The sequence below is a fragment of the Oryzias melastigma genome, linkage group LG12, assembly GCF_002922805.2.
Source record: "Oryzias melastigma strain HK-1 linkage group LG12, ASM292280v2, whole genome shotgun sequence".
NCBI lineage: Eukaryota > Metazoa > Chordata > Actinopteri > Beloniformes > Adrianichthyidae > Oryzias > Oryzias melastigma.
In genome coordinates this window covers 15,122,208-15,140,028 of record NC_050523.1, presented here as the reverse complement: position 1 = coordinate 15,140,028, position 17,821 = coordinate 15,122,208, and the positions used below count along the sequence as shown (strand labels likewise).

At 39.0% G+C, this 17,821-nt stretch overlaps 2 protein-coding genes across 2 annotated transcripts in view; both read left to right on the top strand.

Annotated features, from left to right (window-relative positions):
- Positions 1 to 10,619, top strand: part of exd3 (exonuclease 3'-5' domain containing 3) — a 38,885-nt gene extending 28,266 nt beyond the window's left edge. Inside the window, exons 20-21 of the mRNA XM_024299224.2 lie at positions 9,358 to 9,424; positions 9,563 to 10,619. Of these exons, the coding sequence (XP_024154992.1) occupies positions 9,358 to 9,424; positions 9,563 to 9,933 (438 nt within the window). The 3' untranslated portion in view covers positions 9,934 to 10,619. The remainder of the gene's footprint in view (positions 1 to 9,357; positions 9,425 to 9,562) is intronic.
- Positions 10,620 to 15,566: 4,947 nt separating this feature from the next.
- On the top strand, positions 15,567 to 16,832 carry nrarpa (NOTCH regulated ankyrin repeat protein a). The gene is made up of 2 exons (XM_024298635.2): positions 15,567 to 15,806; positions 15,978 to 16,832. The coding sequence occupies exon 2, from the start codon at positions 16,459 to 16,461 to the stop codon at positions 16,795 to 16,797; it is 339 nt and encodes a 112-aa protein (XP_024154403.1). The 5' UTR covers positions 15,567 to 15,806; positions 15,978 to 16,458; the 3' UTR covers positions 16,798 to 16,832.
- Positions 16,833 to 17,821: the final 989 nt, after the last annotated feature.

Genomic DNA, 17,821 nt, shown 5'->3' with positions numbered 1-17,821 from the left:
TGGCAGAAACTTGAGTCGCTTCTCCATTTCCTGAATTAGAGACGTTATGATTTGAAGCCAATACAGGATATCAATTGTGTGACAATACATTGCAACCCCTAACTTGTGACCTATCAGTCTTATATGTAGTGGTCCCTCGTTTATGGCAAGGGTTATATTCTAACAATAACCTGCGAAAGGGGAAATCCGCAAAGTAGAATTACAGATGTTTTAATACTTCTTACTACACATTTGATACACTTGATACACAAGATTACCTTGTATTTCTAGTTTATAGGCTTCTGCATACACCACCTTACATGTGGATCAAATTCATTTTTGAACGTGTTCTAAATATTGATTTTTTTGTAAGGATAAAGCATGTAGCATTTAAACTTGAAATGTAATTTAGTAATAAAAAAGTCAATTCAACTGATTTAACCTTTTCTTTTTTGCCAAAAGATAATTCTGTAATGATCCAACACATTTTATAGATGAATGACATTTACTTCATAGGTTCTTCTTAGTTTCTGTTTGTGATCTACCTTCAAAATTCTATCAGAGGATATCATAAAAGTGTATAAAGTCCCTACAGCAGGGGTGTCAAACTCAGTCATAAAGGGGGCCAAAATCTAAAACACTTCTTAGGTCGCAGACTGAACAGGACAAACATTTATTGAACACACTAAAACTACATTTTTAAACTTTAAGCAAATTTTAAACATAACTATAAAAAAACAGGCAGGGATATTATTACAGAATAAATCAAATGCCCTACAGGACTATAATGTGTAGCATTATGTAGCAGCTTGTACCATCCCGCGAAATATATCCTTATAGCCCCTCAACTAAAGGCCCTCAAAAGTGATGCTAGGTTTACACACCTGGCAGAAAGCAATGCCTGATATCTTTTTAAACTGTTTCTGCTGATTCATATTTACTAACCTTTTCATTGGGAGCACAGATTAGTTTCATGGTAATCCTACAGTATCTGTCTCTGTAAACTCTTCTTAGACCTTAGGCCAAATTCTCATCTCCAGGCATTTGACTTCTTAACCAGCAGATTTTGTGACATTTAATCTACCATTGACACCCTTTCTGTCAAAATGCCATGTAGGAGAGATTTTTTTCTTTTTCTTCTTTCAGTTTCTTTGCAACCCATCAAGAGAGTACAGGACAGACCAGACCGGCAGCAGCTAACACTGTCAATATTTACAGTCCTGAATGAATCACTCCTTTACAATAACATTCCCTGCATGCCTCCACATTAGGAGAAGATTAAAAAGAGGAAAAAGGGGTGAACAGGGGGAGCTAAGATGGTGAAACACCACCAGCAATGATAAACGTTGAGTAAAGGAATCTGCCGGTGGCTTTCCCATGGCGAGGCTGCATGCACACACACACCCCCACACACACACTCAGAGATGTGGCTCAGGTTGATGGGTTCAATGGGTGGAATTTCAGTTTGAGCGTGTGGGTGTAGTGACAGTTTGAGAAGTGTTGGTGCATGTTGAGGAAAGCTCAACGGTAGATTGAGTGCCTGCACTGAAGACATGGGAAAATTTTCTTATTTAGATTTTTTTTTATTTGCATGGTCCACCAAAGTAGTTTTTTTTTCTATCATATATTCTTTTTTTTTTTTTTTGCTAGATATGTTTTTTTTTTCATTTTCGTATTCAAGTGAAATACTATCAAATCAGTGCAAGATTGGAATTGACAGATAATAAAGGAAAACAAATGAATTCAACTGAAGCAGCAGTGATGTTTGATGAAGTCTTTCTCCAATAAAGAACAAAAATATTTTCATTATTCCAAATACGTTTTTATTATAGTTTTGTGATATCATATATTGTGAAAAAGACTGCAGAAAGTTTAGTTTTATTCAGTTAATTAAACTTTTTGTTCAACATTTGCAAACAGGTTTCAGACTATAAATCACATCACTTCAAACTGTTACTCAGTACTTGGTACTTTCAGTTACCTTTTACTCTGTCATAGGTAACTATTTAGATTATTACTTTTTACTTGAACTTAAGTGGCTTTACTTTTACTTATACTCTACTAAAGTTAAAATGAGTAAAAAAATCTACTATTAGAACAACTCCTCTGCAGATAATTCTTAGATGGGTGGCTTGATACGTGTCCTTTTTGGGGACTAACCAAGAAAAAGACATATAGCAGCATGTTGGATATTTAGGAGGCTTTATTAATGCAATATTAATTCAAATGTATTGCATTAGTCAATTCAAGACATTACAATGACCTGTAAAAAGAGATAGGGTAGAGAAAAAAAGGCTGAGTTCGAATTTTTATTTTTCTTGAGGGCAAATCTGCACAACAAGAGTGTGTGTTTGTGGAAAATGTGGATGTTTTCTGGAAAGAGTATTTAATTTTTTTTATTTTTTTATTTTTTTTTACATTAAACCACTTCTTTCCACCACTGTCCAATTTTTTTGGGAGAATCATTACAGATTCTTTCTTGGTAGTTCTGTTTAGAAGAACTATACTTTATTTACCTGCGCCATTTGTCCTTCTATTCTGCAACATTCACACATTTTTGTATTTTACCTCGAGTTTTCAGGTCCAACACAGCACTGCATGAGTAGAAATCTGGGTTTTCAATGAGTTCTGAGCACAGAATTGCCAACAAGCTTGTGTTTCTTGTGTAAGTTAGCTTAGACCAAACTTCAATTATCTGGCATCTCATGAGGAGAAAAACTAGAGTGCTGTGGGAAAATGAGAGAAAAAAACTGGTCAGAGGTGACTAAAAAATAAAGAATAAAAGAAAGAATATCCTCAGAAACTAAAGAAACTCTCATATGCTTAAGAAAAGGACATAAAAGAGAGAGGATTTCAGTTTAGCTCAAGATGGTGGGTGTTAAAGGTTAAGTGTCCTTTAAAAAATAGCAGACGAAGAATGAAAAGGCGGAATGAACGTACAGTACTGAGGGAAACTGAGGAAACAGGTTGGTGTTTGTTAACCAGACTGTAGACTGTCATTTTGTCGTTTCCACTGTTATTAGGCACCAGTGAAGACAGACTAATAGAGTAGTTGATAGGAGATCAAACAAAACAGAATGTTTGGACTAAGCAAAGGAAGCTGTGGAGGAAAATAAAGATTTTCCAACATTTATAAACACTATGTTGATGGAATTAATAGGAAAAGTTTAATATTTATCCACACATTCAGTAATACGCTACAAATAATTCTATATTTGAAACACACATTGAAATAGGATAAATGTAATTCTGAAATAAGTAAAAATCCATAGTCCATAAGTTATTTTACCAGTTAAAATCAGTTAATTTATCTAAACAGGTTGCAGATGAAGTTTGAATCTTTTTGTAGTGTTTTCTGTTAGTTTTGCTATTGAAATTTCGGTTATTTGCATTGTAACGTTGAATAAAAGTGACATAATTTTTCTATGAACTTGCACCGATATTAGTATAGTTTTTAAAGGGCCTATAATATGCACAATCATCTTTTTCAAGCATTTAAGTGTAATATCTTGTTGTTGAAAAACTGTAAATCATCTGCAATATTAAATAAAAAGATGACAGTAGATGATAAAATAGAAGATACATTTCATTAGGAAAGTGTTGGTGAATATATATATTTTAAATTGAATAAATATGGCTCATCCTTGCTGAATTGACAGTCTTTAGAATGAATTTGCTGTGCGTCTTTTATGGTGATTAATGTGCAACAAATAATAAACAACAGGATTATGCGGTCATGCTCAATCTAGTGATTTGTATTCCTGGGAAAAGCGGGAAAAGCTGTGACATGACATCAGTATTTGTTTTGGGCAGGTGAAACGAGTGTGGGTGCACCGTGACTCAGCCAAGGGTGTGCGTTTGTGTGAATGCCTGTGTAGTAGATATGTGCGTGCATGTATGTGTGTGTGCTTTAGTAAGGTGTGCCACAGAAAGGTGTGTGGTGTCAAGCCCTGACAAGCTTTGCTGTGGTCCAAGTTCATGTTGCCGTCAGGTGTTAATGGTTACTTAACAGAGCTGGCAATTACCACAGACTGTTGGCTGAGATACTGGCCAGATGCCTTCAGGTGACTGTGGGAAAGTACTCCTCTAGTTCACTGCAGTATCTCTGTGATGCATTAGATGGAAAGAGGCCCTTAGGTGTTAGGTTTACAGCAAAACAAAGAGTAATTTCTTTTTTTTTTTTTAAACACCTTTTTAGTTATGACAGCTTATTGTTGTGAGCTCGATTTTGTTGCACGTCAAGCTTGTCACTCTCTCACTTTTTTAAGTCGCTGGCTTTATTTTCCTAAGATAAGAAATCAGAAAAAATGCAAACTTTTCAGTGTGCTCAGTGAAAATTGCTTACACTAAGAAAGAGCCCGTTTGTGCTACAAATGAGATTAGCCATCTCTCCTGGAATGCCTGCTTGTGTGGGAAAAACTGAAAAAAAGACAACACTTGTGATGGCTTTCTTTCTTTATCTTACCTTACTCAACATTATACTGAAGAATGGAGCCGATTTTTTCCAGTCTGCATAGCGTTTTCCTTTTTTTTTTGGTGGGGCTCCTCCACATTTGTAGCGTTTTTCCATTTTGTTTGCCGAGTTTAAAGGTTGACAGAGTCTAAAAGTGGACAGATTTTTATCCAATCATTCAGTAACATGAATTGACTTGTGTGGAAGAAAGCTGGTACCTCACAGATCATTGTACGCACCACCACTGTCACACAAAATAATTAGAGCCAGGATTCAATAAAAAAAAATGTAACAAAGTTGGAAAAACGTTAATCACAATTATTTATTCATTTGTAGTTACATTATTTGCCGACTACTTATTATCTGCGGATAGTCACAATATGACTTCACACACAAAACTGTACATTTAGAACATTTATTTTTAGTTGGTGGTGTTAATCAATAAAAATAAAAATATCAAATTAATCACACTTTTGTGTTGTGATTAATCACAATGTTTACTTGGTCCAGAATTGTAAAATGTGTTCACAAAACTGATCAAGAGGGAGATAAGCAGAACTGTAAAGACTTTTATGTCTGCAGTATTACTCCAAGAAAACAAAGATGCCGACATACAGACATAAGAAAAAAGACATAAAAGAAGACAAAAAAGACACACCAAAGTGAAAAAGACATGAAAAAAGCTCCAGTCACATATCCCAAATGCTCTATACCACAGGTTTTAAAAAAATCATCTTCTGGACAAAAACAAGCACTAAAAGTTTTACTTTCCCTCTGAACTGATGTTTTATTTAACTTATCATGACAACTAGCAGATCACTTTCCTTTGGTGCTGCAGACAAGGCTCAGCGACGCGTTGTCATGTTACTATAGTCAACTTTTAGTGAAAAAGCGATTTAAACCAAGAAAATAACAAGAATAAAGTACTAAAAACCAATTGAATATTTCATTATTTTGTAAATAACCGTGCTATGAGTTGGGATAATACCGGTTTTAAAGCACGCCGGGGAAGCCTGAACCTCAGAGGCAAAACGAACGGCTGTTTTCTCGTGAGGTGTAATTAATTTGCATTAATAAATATAAACGCACCAATTCTTTTTGATTAATTGCTTGTGTTAACGCGTTAATGTTCACAGCCCTAAAAGTAATATTTTTTAATATGCTTTTCATCCGTTTGCTCATATCATGAGGGCAACCTCCTTACTGTTGTATATTATAATACTTTATATTAAACTTGTTTAAACAATCTTAATATTTTTTGGTTTCAGTGTGTCATTTTCTGTATGCATACGAGCTTCAATTTAGAGAAATTATCATTTAATTATTTACTTGAGTATGTATGCTTATGTATATATTCTCCAATCGTTTCATGATTAATTATCCAAAGTTAATATATCCCTTTATAGGTATATCTTTCTGGTGTTTGCCTTCTTTAGTTTTATTTTTGTTTCGATTGCTTGAATCCTACTATTTCCAAATCTAAGGAAAATCATCAGCCAGACCAACATTTTCTGTCAATCAAGTAAATGAATTTTAGATTCCTAGAAACAGGCCGGTAATGAATCACCAGTTGGAAGTTTTTTGCTCCACTTTCTGGGAAGCTCACTTCTAGTTTCCCATAGAAAAGGGATTTTTTTCTGTTTGAAACAACAGCTTTAAGTGTTGAAATTTTCTTAACCTTTGGTTCAACCTGAAACCACATAAATATGCAACATGGGGCTTCTATTTTTTTTTTTTTTTAAGTCGAGGTGCCGGTAATGGTCCGCTCTCTCTTTGCCTTTTCTGTTCCCACGCTGCCTCTTTACCTGACATACTACAATTTGAATCAAATCACAGATTCCCTATTGGCTGCCCCTAACCATGTGACCTACATGGGCCTTAGAAGCGCCGCCTTTTTGAGATTGGTTTTGAATTTTCCCATGGGAGCAGCCTGCAGAGCCCCGTGCGTGCGTGTGTGAGTTTGAGCTCACTAAGGGGGGGAAAAAAAAAGCTGCCACCCCTCCTTTTGCTATCTTCTCTCCGCTATCCCCCATTCACTCCTCTGTTTTCCACCATCTCCCATCCTTTGAAACTATCACACTTTAGATAGCCTTTGTTGTCACAGAGAGAAGGTTCTTAAAGTGACAATGCAGGAGGTTCCCTAAAAAAAGAACAGAGGGAGTAGAAGTGATGTGGAACCGGTTGCCTTTTGTAAAGCAGCAACAGTTCAATATTTTATGATGGTGTTTCAAAGGTTTCTAAATGTAGTTCTGCTGCATAAGAAGAGCTAACGTGTCAAACCTTTTTATTTTATTTTGTAAAGAGCCACATTTTTTTGTACCTGCAGAATCCAGTAAATTTAGAACCATAAATAAACAAACAGGAGCTGTTCACTGGTATCTGCTCTCTACAAATCTGATAAAATCACCGGGATGTGTGGTAATTTCATTTAAATCCAAATACTTTGACTTTCTGTCTGATTTATTTAACTCCCAGATCCCTACCTGATGTTCGCCATTGTAGCTCGCCGTGTTTTGAATAATTATCGAATTATTTTTATCCAGGTTGCGTGTGTTTGAGATGGCGTGCCTGCCTGTCCGAAGCTTAGTCGTGAGAGTTCAGAGCAGGTTCTGGCATGCTCGGCTCTGGGAAACTTCGAGCCGAGCAAACAGCGCGCTCTGTTTTCCTGGCCGCCGCCACACTTGCATGCAGGAGCCATGTGCATGCAGTACTCTGCACAGATTTGAAGATGTTTTGTCTGTGTGGTAGTGTTGTCCTCGGCGGTTGTATGAAGCAGAAAAGGGATTACAACATCATGCACTGAAGGAGAAACGAGCTTCAGAGAAGACACCTCTGCTATTCCCACACCTCCACTGTCTCCTATGCTCTCTACTGTCCCTGACCACAGTTACCACAGAGGCAGGCTGCTCTCCATGAGCACACAGAGGAGGAGGAGGCTTGTTTTTGTGATGATTAAGATGATTTGCTTTAGAATTTTCCAGGTAAAGAGTTGAACTAATCAGGGATAATCCTCGCAAGCGTGGTTTGATTTACAGCCCATTTCTGAGCAAAACGGTGTTTGCTGGGTGGAGATCCGGTGTGTTGACAGGGATTTTAGCACTAAAACGCTGCCTGGACGGCTTACAGACGAGTGTGTGTTTGTGCTGGGGGCCAGCAGGCGAAGGGTCCTCAATGTCCCACCAAGGAGACCTTTACCTTGTGGGAGAAAAGGGCGGCATAGACGTGCGAACATTACTGAGGCATAAACGCCAACTTCACACACGAGGTCACACCCCAGTCGGCCCTTTCTGTAACACTTAGGTCTTTTCACACTAAAGCAACAACCTGGGAAAAACATCTGACTGCACTCGCAGAGGATGGTTCCGCACAAGCAAACAGGCTTTTCAATCCTGCTTAAGCTTTTCACTCAAACTTTATTAATGCTGGCACTTTAATAACAACAAAACATGTTGATTACTGAAGTTGAAACAGTGATAAAGTGTTATTTAGCTTATTGTGGAAAGCACTTTGAGATACTTGAAAGCAGGAAAAGAGCAATATAAATCAAAGTGAATTTGAGATTGATTGAATTAAGGCAAACTTTTATATTGTTTTAACTGCAGCATCTTTCACTTATTTTTTTCTTTAGTTCTAAAAGACTAAATGTTCAGAAAACACAAAATAAATACTTTCAGTTCCACAAAATTTGATGTACAAAAAAATGTATTATCTTAATCATGAAACAAGGAAACAAAATGTAAACAAATATTTGACTTTGCCACAAAATGGAGATTTACAACTTCAAATGTAATCAGATTATAAGTACAGATAAACTAATTTGTCCCCCGTCTGGCAAAATACAAACATTATGTAGTCCTATAGAGAGTTTTGCTTCATAAAAACAATAAAGAAAAACCTTGTATACATAAATTCTGATTAATCAAGTCATATTAGCAGAAATAGAACTAAAAAAAAATGTAGAATCTAAATATAGACAAACTATAATGATAACTCGAGGCCTAATTTAACAGAGTTCATGTTAGGCTTGAATTCTTTTAGTGTTTCAAAATCCACTCCAATTATTTTTTTTTAACTTGTTCGTGTGGCATTTTTCTCATGATAGAGGACACATAAAGAAAATTAAGCTTGAAATTGGGTTTCTGATTATGTTTTTCTTCAAATCGTGGTGCATCAGGAGCAGACAAAAAATGCACTTTTAAAAAACTTGTTGCATTGATGCAGAAGCTACAGTCGGCGGACCGCAAGCTCCCTGCTCCAACCATTCCGATGACTCCACTTACAGACGACTAGATCCATGTACGTCTTCAAGATGAAATCTGTCTCTTATCTGTAATTCCAAAAAAAGAAAAAGACAATTCCCTACAAAAAATGAAACAAAATAAAAAAGAAAAATTTTTGTAAAACAAAAATAATTTCCAGAAAATCAAAATGAAATGAAGCAAAATAAGAAACTGGAAAAGGTAGGTATAATTGGACATCACTGGTTGAATGATGACGCTAGTTCACTTTTTCTACCGGATGTTTTTTGGCATAGCGATATTTTCCCACACATTTTATGTTTCTGCCCACAGCTGCTGCAAAAGCTCAGGGATTGCTCAATCAACTTTTTACCACAATTCGGGCAAAAAATCCTTCTGCTCTTTTTTTTTTTTTGACATCTTAAGCGTCATCATCAAATCAGTGATTCCCATAATTCCTTTATTTTCCTTTTATTTTTTATTTGTTTGTTTCTTTGTTTCATTTTGTTTCTGGAAATTAGTTTTCCTGGGTTAAAAAATTGTACGTTTTGGTTTCTGAAGTTTTGTTTTGATTTCTAAGATGTAATGTTTCTTTTTTATTAATTTTTTGTGAATTCTAGTATGTTTCATTGAGTAATTTGTTGATGTATGAAACATTGTTGCTTAAGAGCCTTCTTTGTTGTCTAGGCGTGTAACAGCGATCAGTATGTGGCCGTTCCCCGCGCAGACATGGTCAAGATGCTCGCAGAGAGGGGTAAAGAAATCTTTCATTTTGTTCCTTTTTTAAAGTTTCTGTCAGTAGTTCTGGAAGATATTTTCACTTTTTTTTTGTGGAGACTTAACAATCCTTTTTCAAAAACCCTTTATTGGTATTGTTTTTTTTTACCTGCAGGATATTTGCAAGACCATGAGAACTCTTACTGCACGCTGGAGAAATCCTGTCAACAGGAGGATGACACGCTAACCCCCGAGGTGACCCCTGAGCCCCCCAGGTATGCCTCGCAGTGTCGCTGGGCCTCCCTTTCAGGCCTGGACCGCGACACCCTGACCTTTCCCGGGGGTTCACCCATCCAGCTCCACACCGTACCCCCTGCCCTGCTGCAGAGGATACCGCTGTTCTATGTCTGCACCAGATGTGGCAAGGTGTTCTGGGAAGGCTCTCACTTCGACCGTGTCCGCTCCATGTTCCAGGAAGTCTTACGCATAACAGATGAGGACAGCACCTCGACGGAGGCACACCTTAAAACGGTGCTGCAAAGCTAACTTAATATAGAGCTTCTATTGCTCCCAAAAAAGATCCACTGAAAGAGATATTAATCCTAATCAGATTAAATGTTTTCTTTAAATCAAAAAGTTAACAGGTGTTTTAGCCCAATTCAATTTCTTCTAGCTGTTTCTTTAGTCTTTTGCAGACTGTGACTGCACACCTCTTTATGTTCATATTTCAAAATATTTAAAGCAGCTACACTTATTCACCATTGATAAAAACCTGTGAAGTTTCTGATTCTTTTATATGTAAATGTTGAAAAATTGCTAAGAAACCACAGATGATCTTTCCTTTTTTTTTTTTCTTTTACTTTTGTTGCCATTTTCAAATTCCTTCAACAAAAACAAGAATTTGCCTTCTGGCGTGTTAGCACACATACTTTTTTATGTCGTGATCAACAGATAACTTGTAGGTTGTGCAAGATCAGCAGTTTTACCTGCCAGTTATAACTCTCTATCTCACTTTTTTCTTAAACTTGAACTCTAGCATGGATTGACTTACTTTTAAAAATTGAGTGCAATTCTGTTGGAGTTTATTTGCATTTTATTAAATGTTGCCGTTATTGTTTAGTGTTTTTGCTGATGTTTTATTAAAATGTTCATTTTGTTTATTAGAAATAAATGTATTGGTGTTGAGCTGGGTTCATTGATGAAGTAATAAACTTCTCTGCATTTCATTGTTATTTTCTGACAAGCATTAATCACTGGTGGCAGCCGGCAGATGTTCTCGATTTTTGGTGTTGCTAAATCCACAAAGCAGATGGTGAAGAGGTGAGGGTGAACAGATTGATGAGATCATCTGAGCTTCACTGATGTCTGTCAGGTGTAACACTAGCATAGGGGGTTTCCTGCCCCCAGGCTGAGTACCAGCTATGATGTCCCACAGAGCAGACCAGCGCATACCACAGAAGCCATTGATATTTCCCATCATTCAACACACAGGATACCCAAAAATGACATGTAGGTCAACGAGTTTTGGTGTTTCATGAAAATACTCTGACCAGTTATGTTTACCAAACTATCTGCTTCCTTCAGTTTGATTTAGAACTGTCAAAACAATTATTAAAGTCACTTCGAATTTTATTTCCAATCAAAACATGATTTATTTGACACGTAAATTAGTGTTGCACAACCTGATAGACGATGCAAAATTTAATTCTCCGACGCAAGTCTCTTCAAGGGTAATGGATTACTGACAGGAAGATTAATGCTGTGATGGTGCATGTGTGTAACTGATTTTTTTTAAATCAGCTGATGATTAATGAGAATTTCCTGAATGTGGCGTTTTCACGCGGGGAGTGCAGGGAAATCCAGGATTACTTTTTGTAAGGGCGGACTTTCACAGGTCGGGATCAGTTTGGATTAAGTCCTCTTGAAACATTTGAAAAGTTTGACAAAGCAAGTTGCTGGGTTGTTTTAGAGTTGTGGGAATCTACAGGTGAAACAATGTTAACCTGAAATGTGTCAGCCTATGGTATATTAACAGATATACGGCTAGTATTTATGTCTTAAAAGTAACTCTATAACAGTTATGAAAAATAAATGTACCACTGACCTCATATAGTTTAATTATTTCTCTGAAGAGGACTTCTAAGCATATAAGATCCTACATTAATTTTAATGTTTGAATATATTTGTATTCATTCAAAGAGTCAAATAAATTGAAGAAAAAAAGATTTTTTGTCATTTATACCAAAATAAATATGTTAAGTTTCTAAAACCAAGCAAATTATGAGAAAAAAATTGGTATTTAGCTTATTTACATCCTGCCGTATCAGGCAGAATTCTCTGCTCATCTAGATCTTTTTCAGGTCCAGGAGTCAAAACCAAACATGGAGATGTTGTATTCAGCTTCTATGCTCCACAGATCTAGAACAGACTTCTAGAAAGCCTTAGATCACACCTGTTCTCAGCTGTTTTTGATTTGTTTGTATTAAAAAGTTTCAATCTTGCTTGATTTAAACTATCTTTAAATCTCTTTTTAATGATCACTCTTTTAATGTTTCAGACAAAAGTTTTTTTTTTTAAAGCCACTTTATATTTGGTTTATTTCTAAAAAAAAATCAACATAAAATTAGACATTTTCATAAAATATTCGCTTTTTGCCTTCATAGTAGTTAATATTTATATGAATATAATTTCAAGTTTTATTGCAATTTTTAAATGTGAATTTAAAATGGAAAACTTGATTTAGAAAGAAATCTTAAGATTAACATTTAAAATATAAAAAAATACTCTTTATTTGTCTATGTGACATTCGTGGAATTTATACCTCCAAATGATGGAATTAAAGCACAAAAATCGGTATAGGAAAAAAAAATCAGGATGAACACTAATCTTATTTTGACAGCAGATTCTTCAAAATAAAAGCTGACAGAGATCTACCCTGAGAAACCTTTTAAAGACGTTTTAACGAAACTTTTCCTCTCGTGCTGACTAATGGAGACGCGCAAATCTTGGCTCTCCACCGCGCACCACAGCAAAGCAGGGCGCACAGTGTCTCAACTCGCTGCTTCTGTAAAATATTTTATTGGATCGCATACAGAGGAAACCTTATAGCTCCCTAACAGCCTCCGTCCCGTCCTCGTCGGTGCGGCCGCAGCTCTGCAGAGCTCCGCGCTGCAGCGCTGTGTTATTTGATCCCCGCTCTTTCTTTGCTGGGAAGAAAAGCTCGCCTCTTTCCCACGCTCTGAGGACACGTGGTGTCCGGAATGAATTGGTTGCAGAGGACCCTCCCTCCCTGGTTTCAACGTCATCTCTCCCTCACCTCTCTCTTTCTCTGTCATGCTTCCCAGCATGCATTTGAAAGAAGTTTAATTCAGTTGCAGCAAAAGGAAAAAAATCGTCTCCATCTTTAAGAAAGTTGTAATTCTCCCTTCTCCTGTGCGCGTTTACATACCTGGACTCTCCAACAGCGAGCATTCCGGGAAGGCACGGCACGGGAGGCTCCCCCTCCCGTCCTGTGTGGCCCCGTTGCCCCGGCCTCGGCGCCAAATCTCGGTCCAGCGCGCAGGGCTGCAGTATTCCCAGCTCTGCGCTCCATATGAAAACATCCACCAAGTGTTTGTCGGCAAACCAGATCCACAAACAGAGCTGATGTCCATTATCTCTGTGTAATTGACGTTAATTTGTGATTCGGAACAAACCTGTGCCCGTTAACACCAGCGGGAGCATCCGAGCTCATTTACGCGACTTGTGCGTTTTTACGCACAATCGGAATGTCCAGTTGGTGTTGAAATGTCATATTCTGGGGGGCGGAAGGAAGTAGTTGGATGGCCTAATAATTGAATGGGAAAAGTGAGAGCTATTTTATCTGCAGCTAAATGAATGTATGTTGGCTGCTTCCCAGGCGCGCATTACTCAGGAACTCCAAAGTGAAGCGCATGTGTTTGGGGAGGGTATTTGAGGAGAAACTCATCCAGCGGAGAAACTTTTGGCTCCTGCGGTCTGTGCAAATGTTTTCCAAGTGTCCAGACGCGCTACAGCTTAAAGCTGATAACGGACAGATGTTCCTGATTTTCCGGAAAATGTTCTGCACCATCCAGTAACCTAAGACAAAAGAAGGAAAACATGCAGTTGTGTGCTTGGGGGATGTGATGGAGGGGGTAAGTATAAGTCTAAAAAATAAATATGAGCATGTTCTTGTGCGTTTAATAAAAATATTCGGAAAATATTAAAAGGGAGTATTTCATATTTGCTGATGCTTTAATCATTTAAAGTTGGGCAACAGTTTGGAGCATTTGAGCCACTTGTTTCAGAAAACTAAACTAAAACATTCTCCAAAAAACGGATTGTCTGTGAGAAGGGATAGTCTTAAATGATAAAAGTGACCTCTAAGGTGCTGCTTTGGATGGATAAAAATATAACTTCATAAAACCGACAGAAAGATAATCCCTCAAAAACAAAATACGTAAAATGTCAAGGAAAGCCTTTTCCACAGTTTGGAGTTGGTAAGTATGACCAAAAAATATACATATGTCCAAAATATTAACAAAATAAAGTGCAGGTATAAAGGGATTTAGAGTCGGTCCTCTCTAAGGGCCTCTCTTTTTGGCTCCATCTTCTCATATTCAAATTGAAAGCAATTTAAATATTTTTTTATAAACTGTATCACTTTGGTGTGTTGGTGCTTAAAATGGATCAAGCATGGTCATTCAAAAGAATTCTATGTGTTTATTTTATTTTGTCTAAATCTATAAAAAGGCTTCAGGTAGAAGTGAGTAAGTGTTGATTCATTTGCTCAACACCAAGTTTACCACGTGGTTAAAACGTCCAATTTGCTCTCAGCGCGCCTTTGTGGTATTAAATGAAACAACAGGTTGTGTTTTCAGTCATGTTTCACTGAAGGCTGTATTATTTTTGGACTTATTTCCCTCATTCGCACAAATTGCGCATTTGTCCAAGCATTTGCGGCCTCATACGTGCGCCAAATGTACAGTTCTCAGTGTGGGAAAAACGGAGGACGGTGCGAAACCATTGGAGCGACTCAAAAAGTGTCACAACAGACCTCAACTCGGGTCCGACAAACGGAGCAAACGGCGCAACGCAGACTTTGAGACTGCGGTTTTCTCGCGTTTCTGCGTCTCCCTCCCTCCTCTGATCTTTCCGTCATTTTAATGCTCATTCACTCTGTTTTCGCTGCACCTCTGCATCTCACCTCTTTTCTTGTGCCTCTCGCTCTCTCTCTCTCACACACACACATTCAGACACACACAGGCGCTCTGTTCCCACGGTGGCGGGGGCAGCTGAGCGGCGTGTCAATCTGCGCAGAGCGTCACCTCTTTTCACTTGCAAAAAGGAAGTAGCGCAGAGCTTTTGTTATTTGAAGTCCCACCGTCTAGTCGTTTCAAAAACAACTGGACTATATCCGCCGTTTATGATTTAAACAGCCACCTATAATCTCCTCCTCAGAGGTGTTTTTACATGGGGAGATATGAACGGGAAACGCAGGCCAGTGTGGAGTTTATTTAACTGCCATTTGGTTCAGGGGTTATTTCTATTGTGAGATCACACGGACGCTTTAAAGTCTGCTGACCTGAACACACAGAAGAGATGCGTTCCAAATCGTTGCTCAAATCTTTTTGGGGAAATCTTTTTGTTGACCATCATTCATTATTACATAGATTTACTTGTTATGTTGCATGGATACACAAATAAACAAACAAAATCATATTTAGTGGTCATTTTATGGTTGTGCGTAAAGGGCGCGTCTTTTTACGCAATGAATCCACACATTTTAATGAGATTTAATGTACTTTATTATAAATAGAAACACAACCCTATAATTTGTATGATAAAAAAAGTGTTCTATAGCAAAACAAATACATAAAATTGTGGGTTTCATTCATCAAATGGATTAGCTGAATGAAACTGTTGCTGAAGTTCTCCCTGTCAATTACATGTGACTAATTTCTGGATCACGCAGATGATAGTCTCTTGGATGAGTCTCTTCCTTGATCCCTAACAGTCTTCTGCCTTCTCCTGCTCCTAAGTCCGTTTCACGGAACAATCATGCAGATCGGATATACCATGATATTGCAACAGGCGGCTTGTTTAATATTTTTGAAGCACCACTTTTTTTGCCCCCTCCCGCCCCCCTCAGAAGACCACACCCCCTACCTACAGATTCACAGGACCCAGTCCTTCCCTCTAACCGAGCCGGCAGCCTATTACCTCCTCAGTTCTCCGCCCATTCCTTTACAGGCGATTCTTTGGGAAGGTATTGTCATGCAAATAAAGGACGCGTAAAATATTCCCCCGGAGCGCAGCGCTGGGCAGAGACTCACACGGACCGCGAGGAGGACTCAATCCGGGGCCACACGGTGGATTTGTATTCTTTGCGTCGCTGCAAAGCCGTCCATCTGTCACAGGTAAGCCAGAAAAGCGGAGTCTGACCGCGGCTCCACTCATGTTCAGAGGCAGGAACCCGTGCGTAAAGCGAGCGCGCACCGAGCTCCTCGGATGTGGAGGAATGTAGGACAGCCTGTTGGTGTGGACCCGAGGTTCACGCGGATCTCTTTTGTTGTTTGTGTCTTTCTCAGACCCGCCGGCCTCATGAGCAGCGACATACAGCCAGGAAGCAGGTCGGGCCGTTAAAGGAAAAGCGGCGGGAACACCGAAGCCTTGTGGAGAGGTCACACTTCCAGTCTCCCCCCTGTGAATACGGTGCTGCCTCTTCGCCATCCCCTTGAGTAAACTACCTGCTGCTGCCACGGGAGGGAAGCTCTAACTAGAGACCCCTGGATCGCTTGAGAGCATCCTTTAATTTTGTAGGGGGATTTCCTCAGAAATTAACATTTTTGCACACCAAGTGTGCCGTTTCTCTTCTTGTCCTTTTTGGGATATATACAGTGCTCATTTTCCCCTTTTTTAGAACCTTAACGTGCCTTTAGAAGTTGGTCATCATCCAGTGTAACTGTGGCATTCTTACCAGACCAGAGACGCTCAACGAGGAGAGGAAAAACACCAGCTTTAGAGCGCAGGCAGGATTACTTCTCTGCGAGCCTCCAGCGAGCTTCAGCCATGAGCCAGGCGGATGTGTCGACTTGCTCCGCGCCGCAGAGGGTGTTCCAGGAGGCGGTGAAGAAGGGCAACACAAAGGAGCTGCACTCGTTGCTGCAGAACATGACAAACTGCGAGTTCAACGTCAACTCCTTCGGGCCAGAAGGACAGACTGCCCTGCACCAGTCCGTCATAGACGGCAACCTCGAGTTGGTGAAACTACTAGTGAAGTTTGGCGCAGATATCCGACTGGCCAACAGGGAAGGGTGGAGCGCTTTACACATCGCCGCCTTCGGGGGTCACCAAGACATTGTGCTATACCTCATCACCAAGGCCAAGTATTCCTCTGGCGCTCGGTGATCTGTCTCTGCTGTCAGGTAAAAAATAGAAAAAAACATAGAAAATTAAAAAGCAAAACTTTCAGCATAAAGTAAAAAGCAGGCTACTACAAAACCAGAACAACCGCCGTTATTAGTTGTGCCAAATCATATGTAAATGAAATTTAAATGGCTCCCCTCACTGCAAACCAAACGGGGTCCGCTCTGCACTCCAGAATCTGCAGCCCGATTCGGTGAGTTTATTGGTACTAAAGCTTTCTTCTTGAATGTTCCTATAAGACAAACCAGCCCGCGTGCATCCCTATCATCATCATCCTCCTCATCCTCCTCGTGTGCGCGTTTGGATTCCAGAGTGCAGATGGCCCAGTTTTCTCCCTCTGTCCCTGACCTCCGAATCTCAGCGCAGCTGAATAGTTTCTTTGTGGGCGCGCGGATTTGACCTGCTGCTCCACATTATTCTGTAAAGACACCCCCTCTCTCTTTTTTAAGTTACTACATGTGAAACACGGCACTTGACGCTACACGGCTGCATGCTGGAATATCTGAAAGGAAAGACGCACGAGCAAGAGGAGGTCAATCTCTGATGGTTGCCAGAGGTTCACTGTCCTCAGTAAAAATCCACTGATTTCATTTTTAGAAATTCAAAAGAGCGGCTAAATGTTCTGACACCATCAATGTTGTGAAGTACTGTACACAATAGCTTTACCTTGTTTTCAAAGGAAAAAGAAGAGACAGTATAGCTGAATGCGCTCTGCAAGTAGACCTTGCCATGCTGGTGTCCGACTTTTCAGGCCAGTGTGACCACTTTGTCAGTGGTCAATGTGTTATTATAAAACCGCTGCTTTCGCTTTGTATCAAAAGAAAAAAAATTGGAATTCACTTTATAATTTCCTCTCAGTATTCTATTGACATCCTAGTTTTCACTGTGAAAGCAGGCTGGGGTTTTTTTATTTATGAAGGTACATTTAAGAAGATGCTTTTTTTATATGTTGTGATTCTGTAGTGTAAAGAAAGTTCAAGCTGCTCCAGACTCCAGTGCCACACCC

What these genes read in the sequence shown, in the direction of transcription:
- nrarpa (XM_024298635.2), top strand. Translation starts at nt 16,459, where the DNA reads ATGAGCCAGGCGGATGTGTCGACTTGCTCCGCGCCGCAGAGGGTGTTC.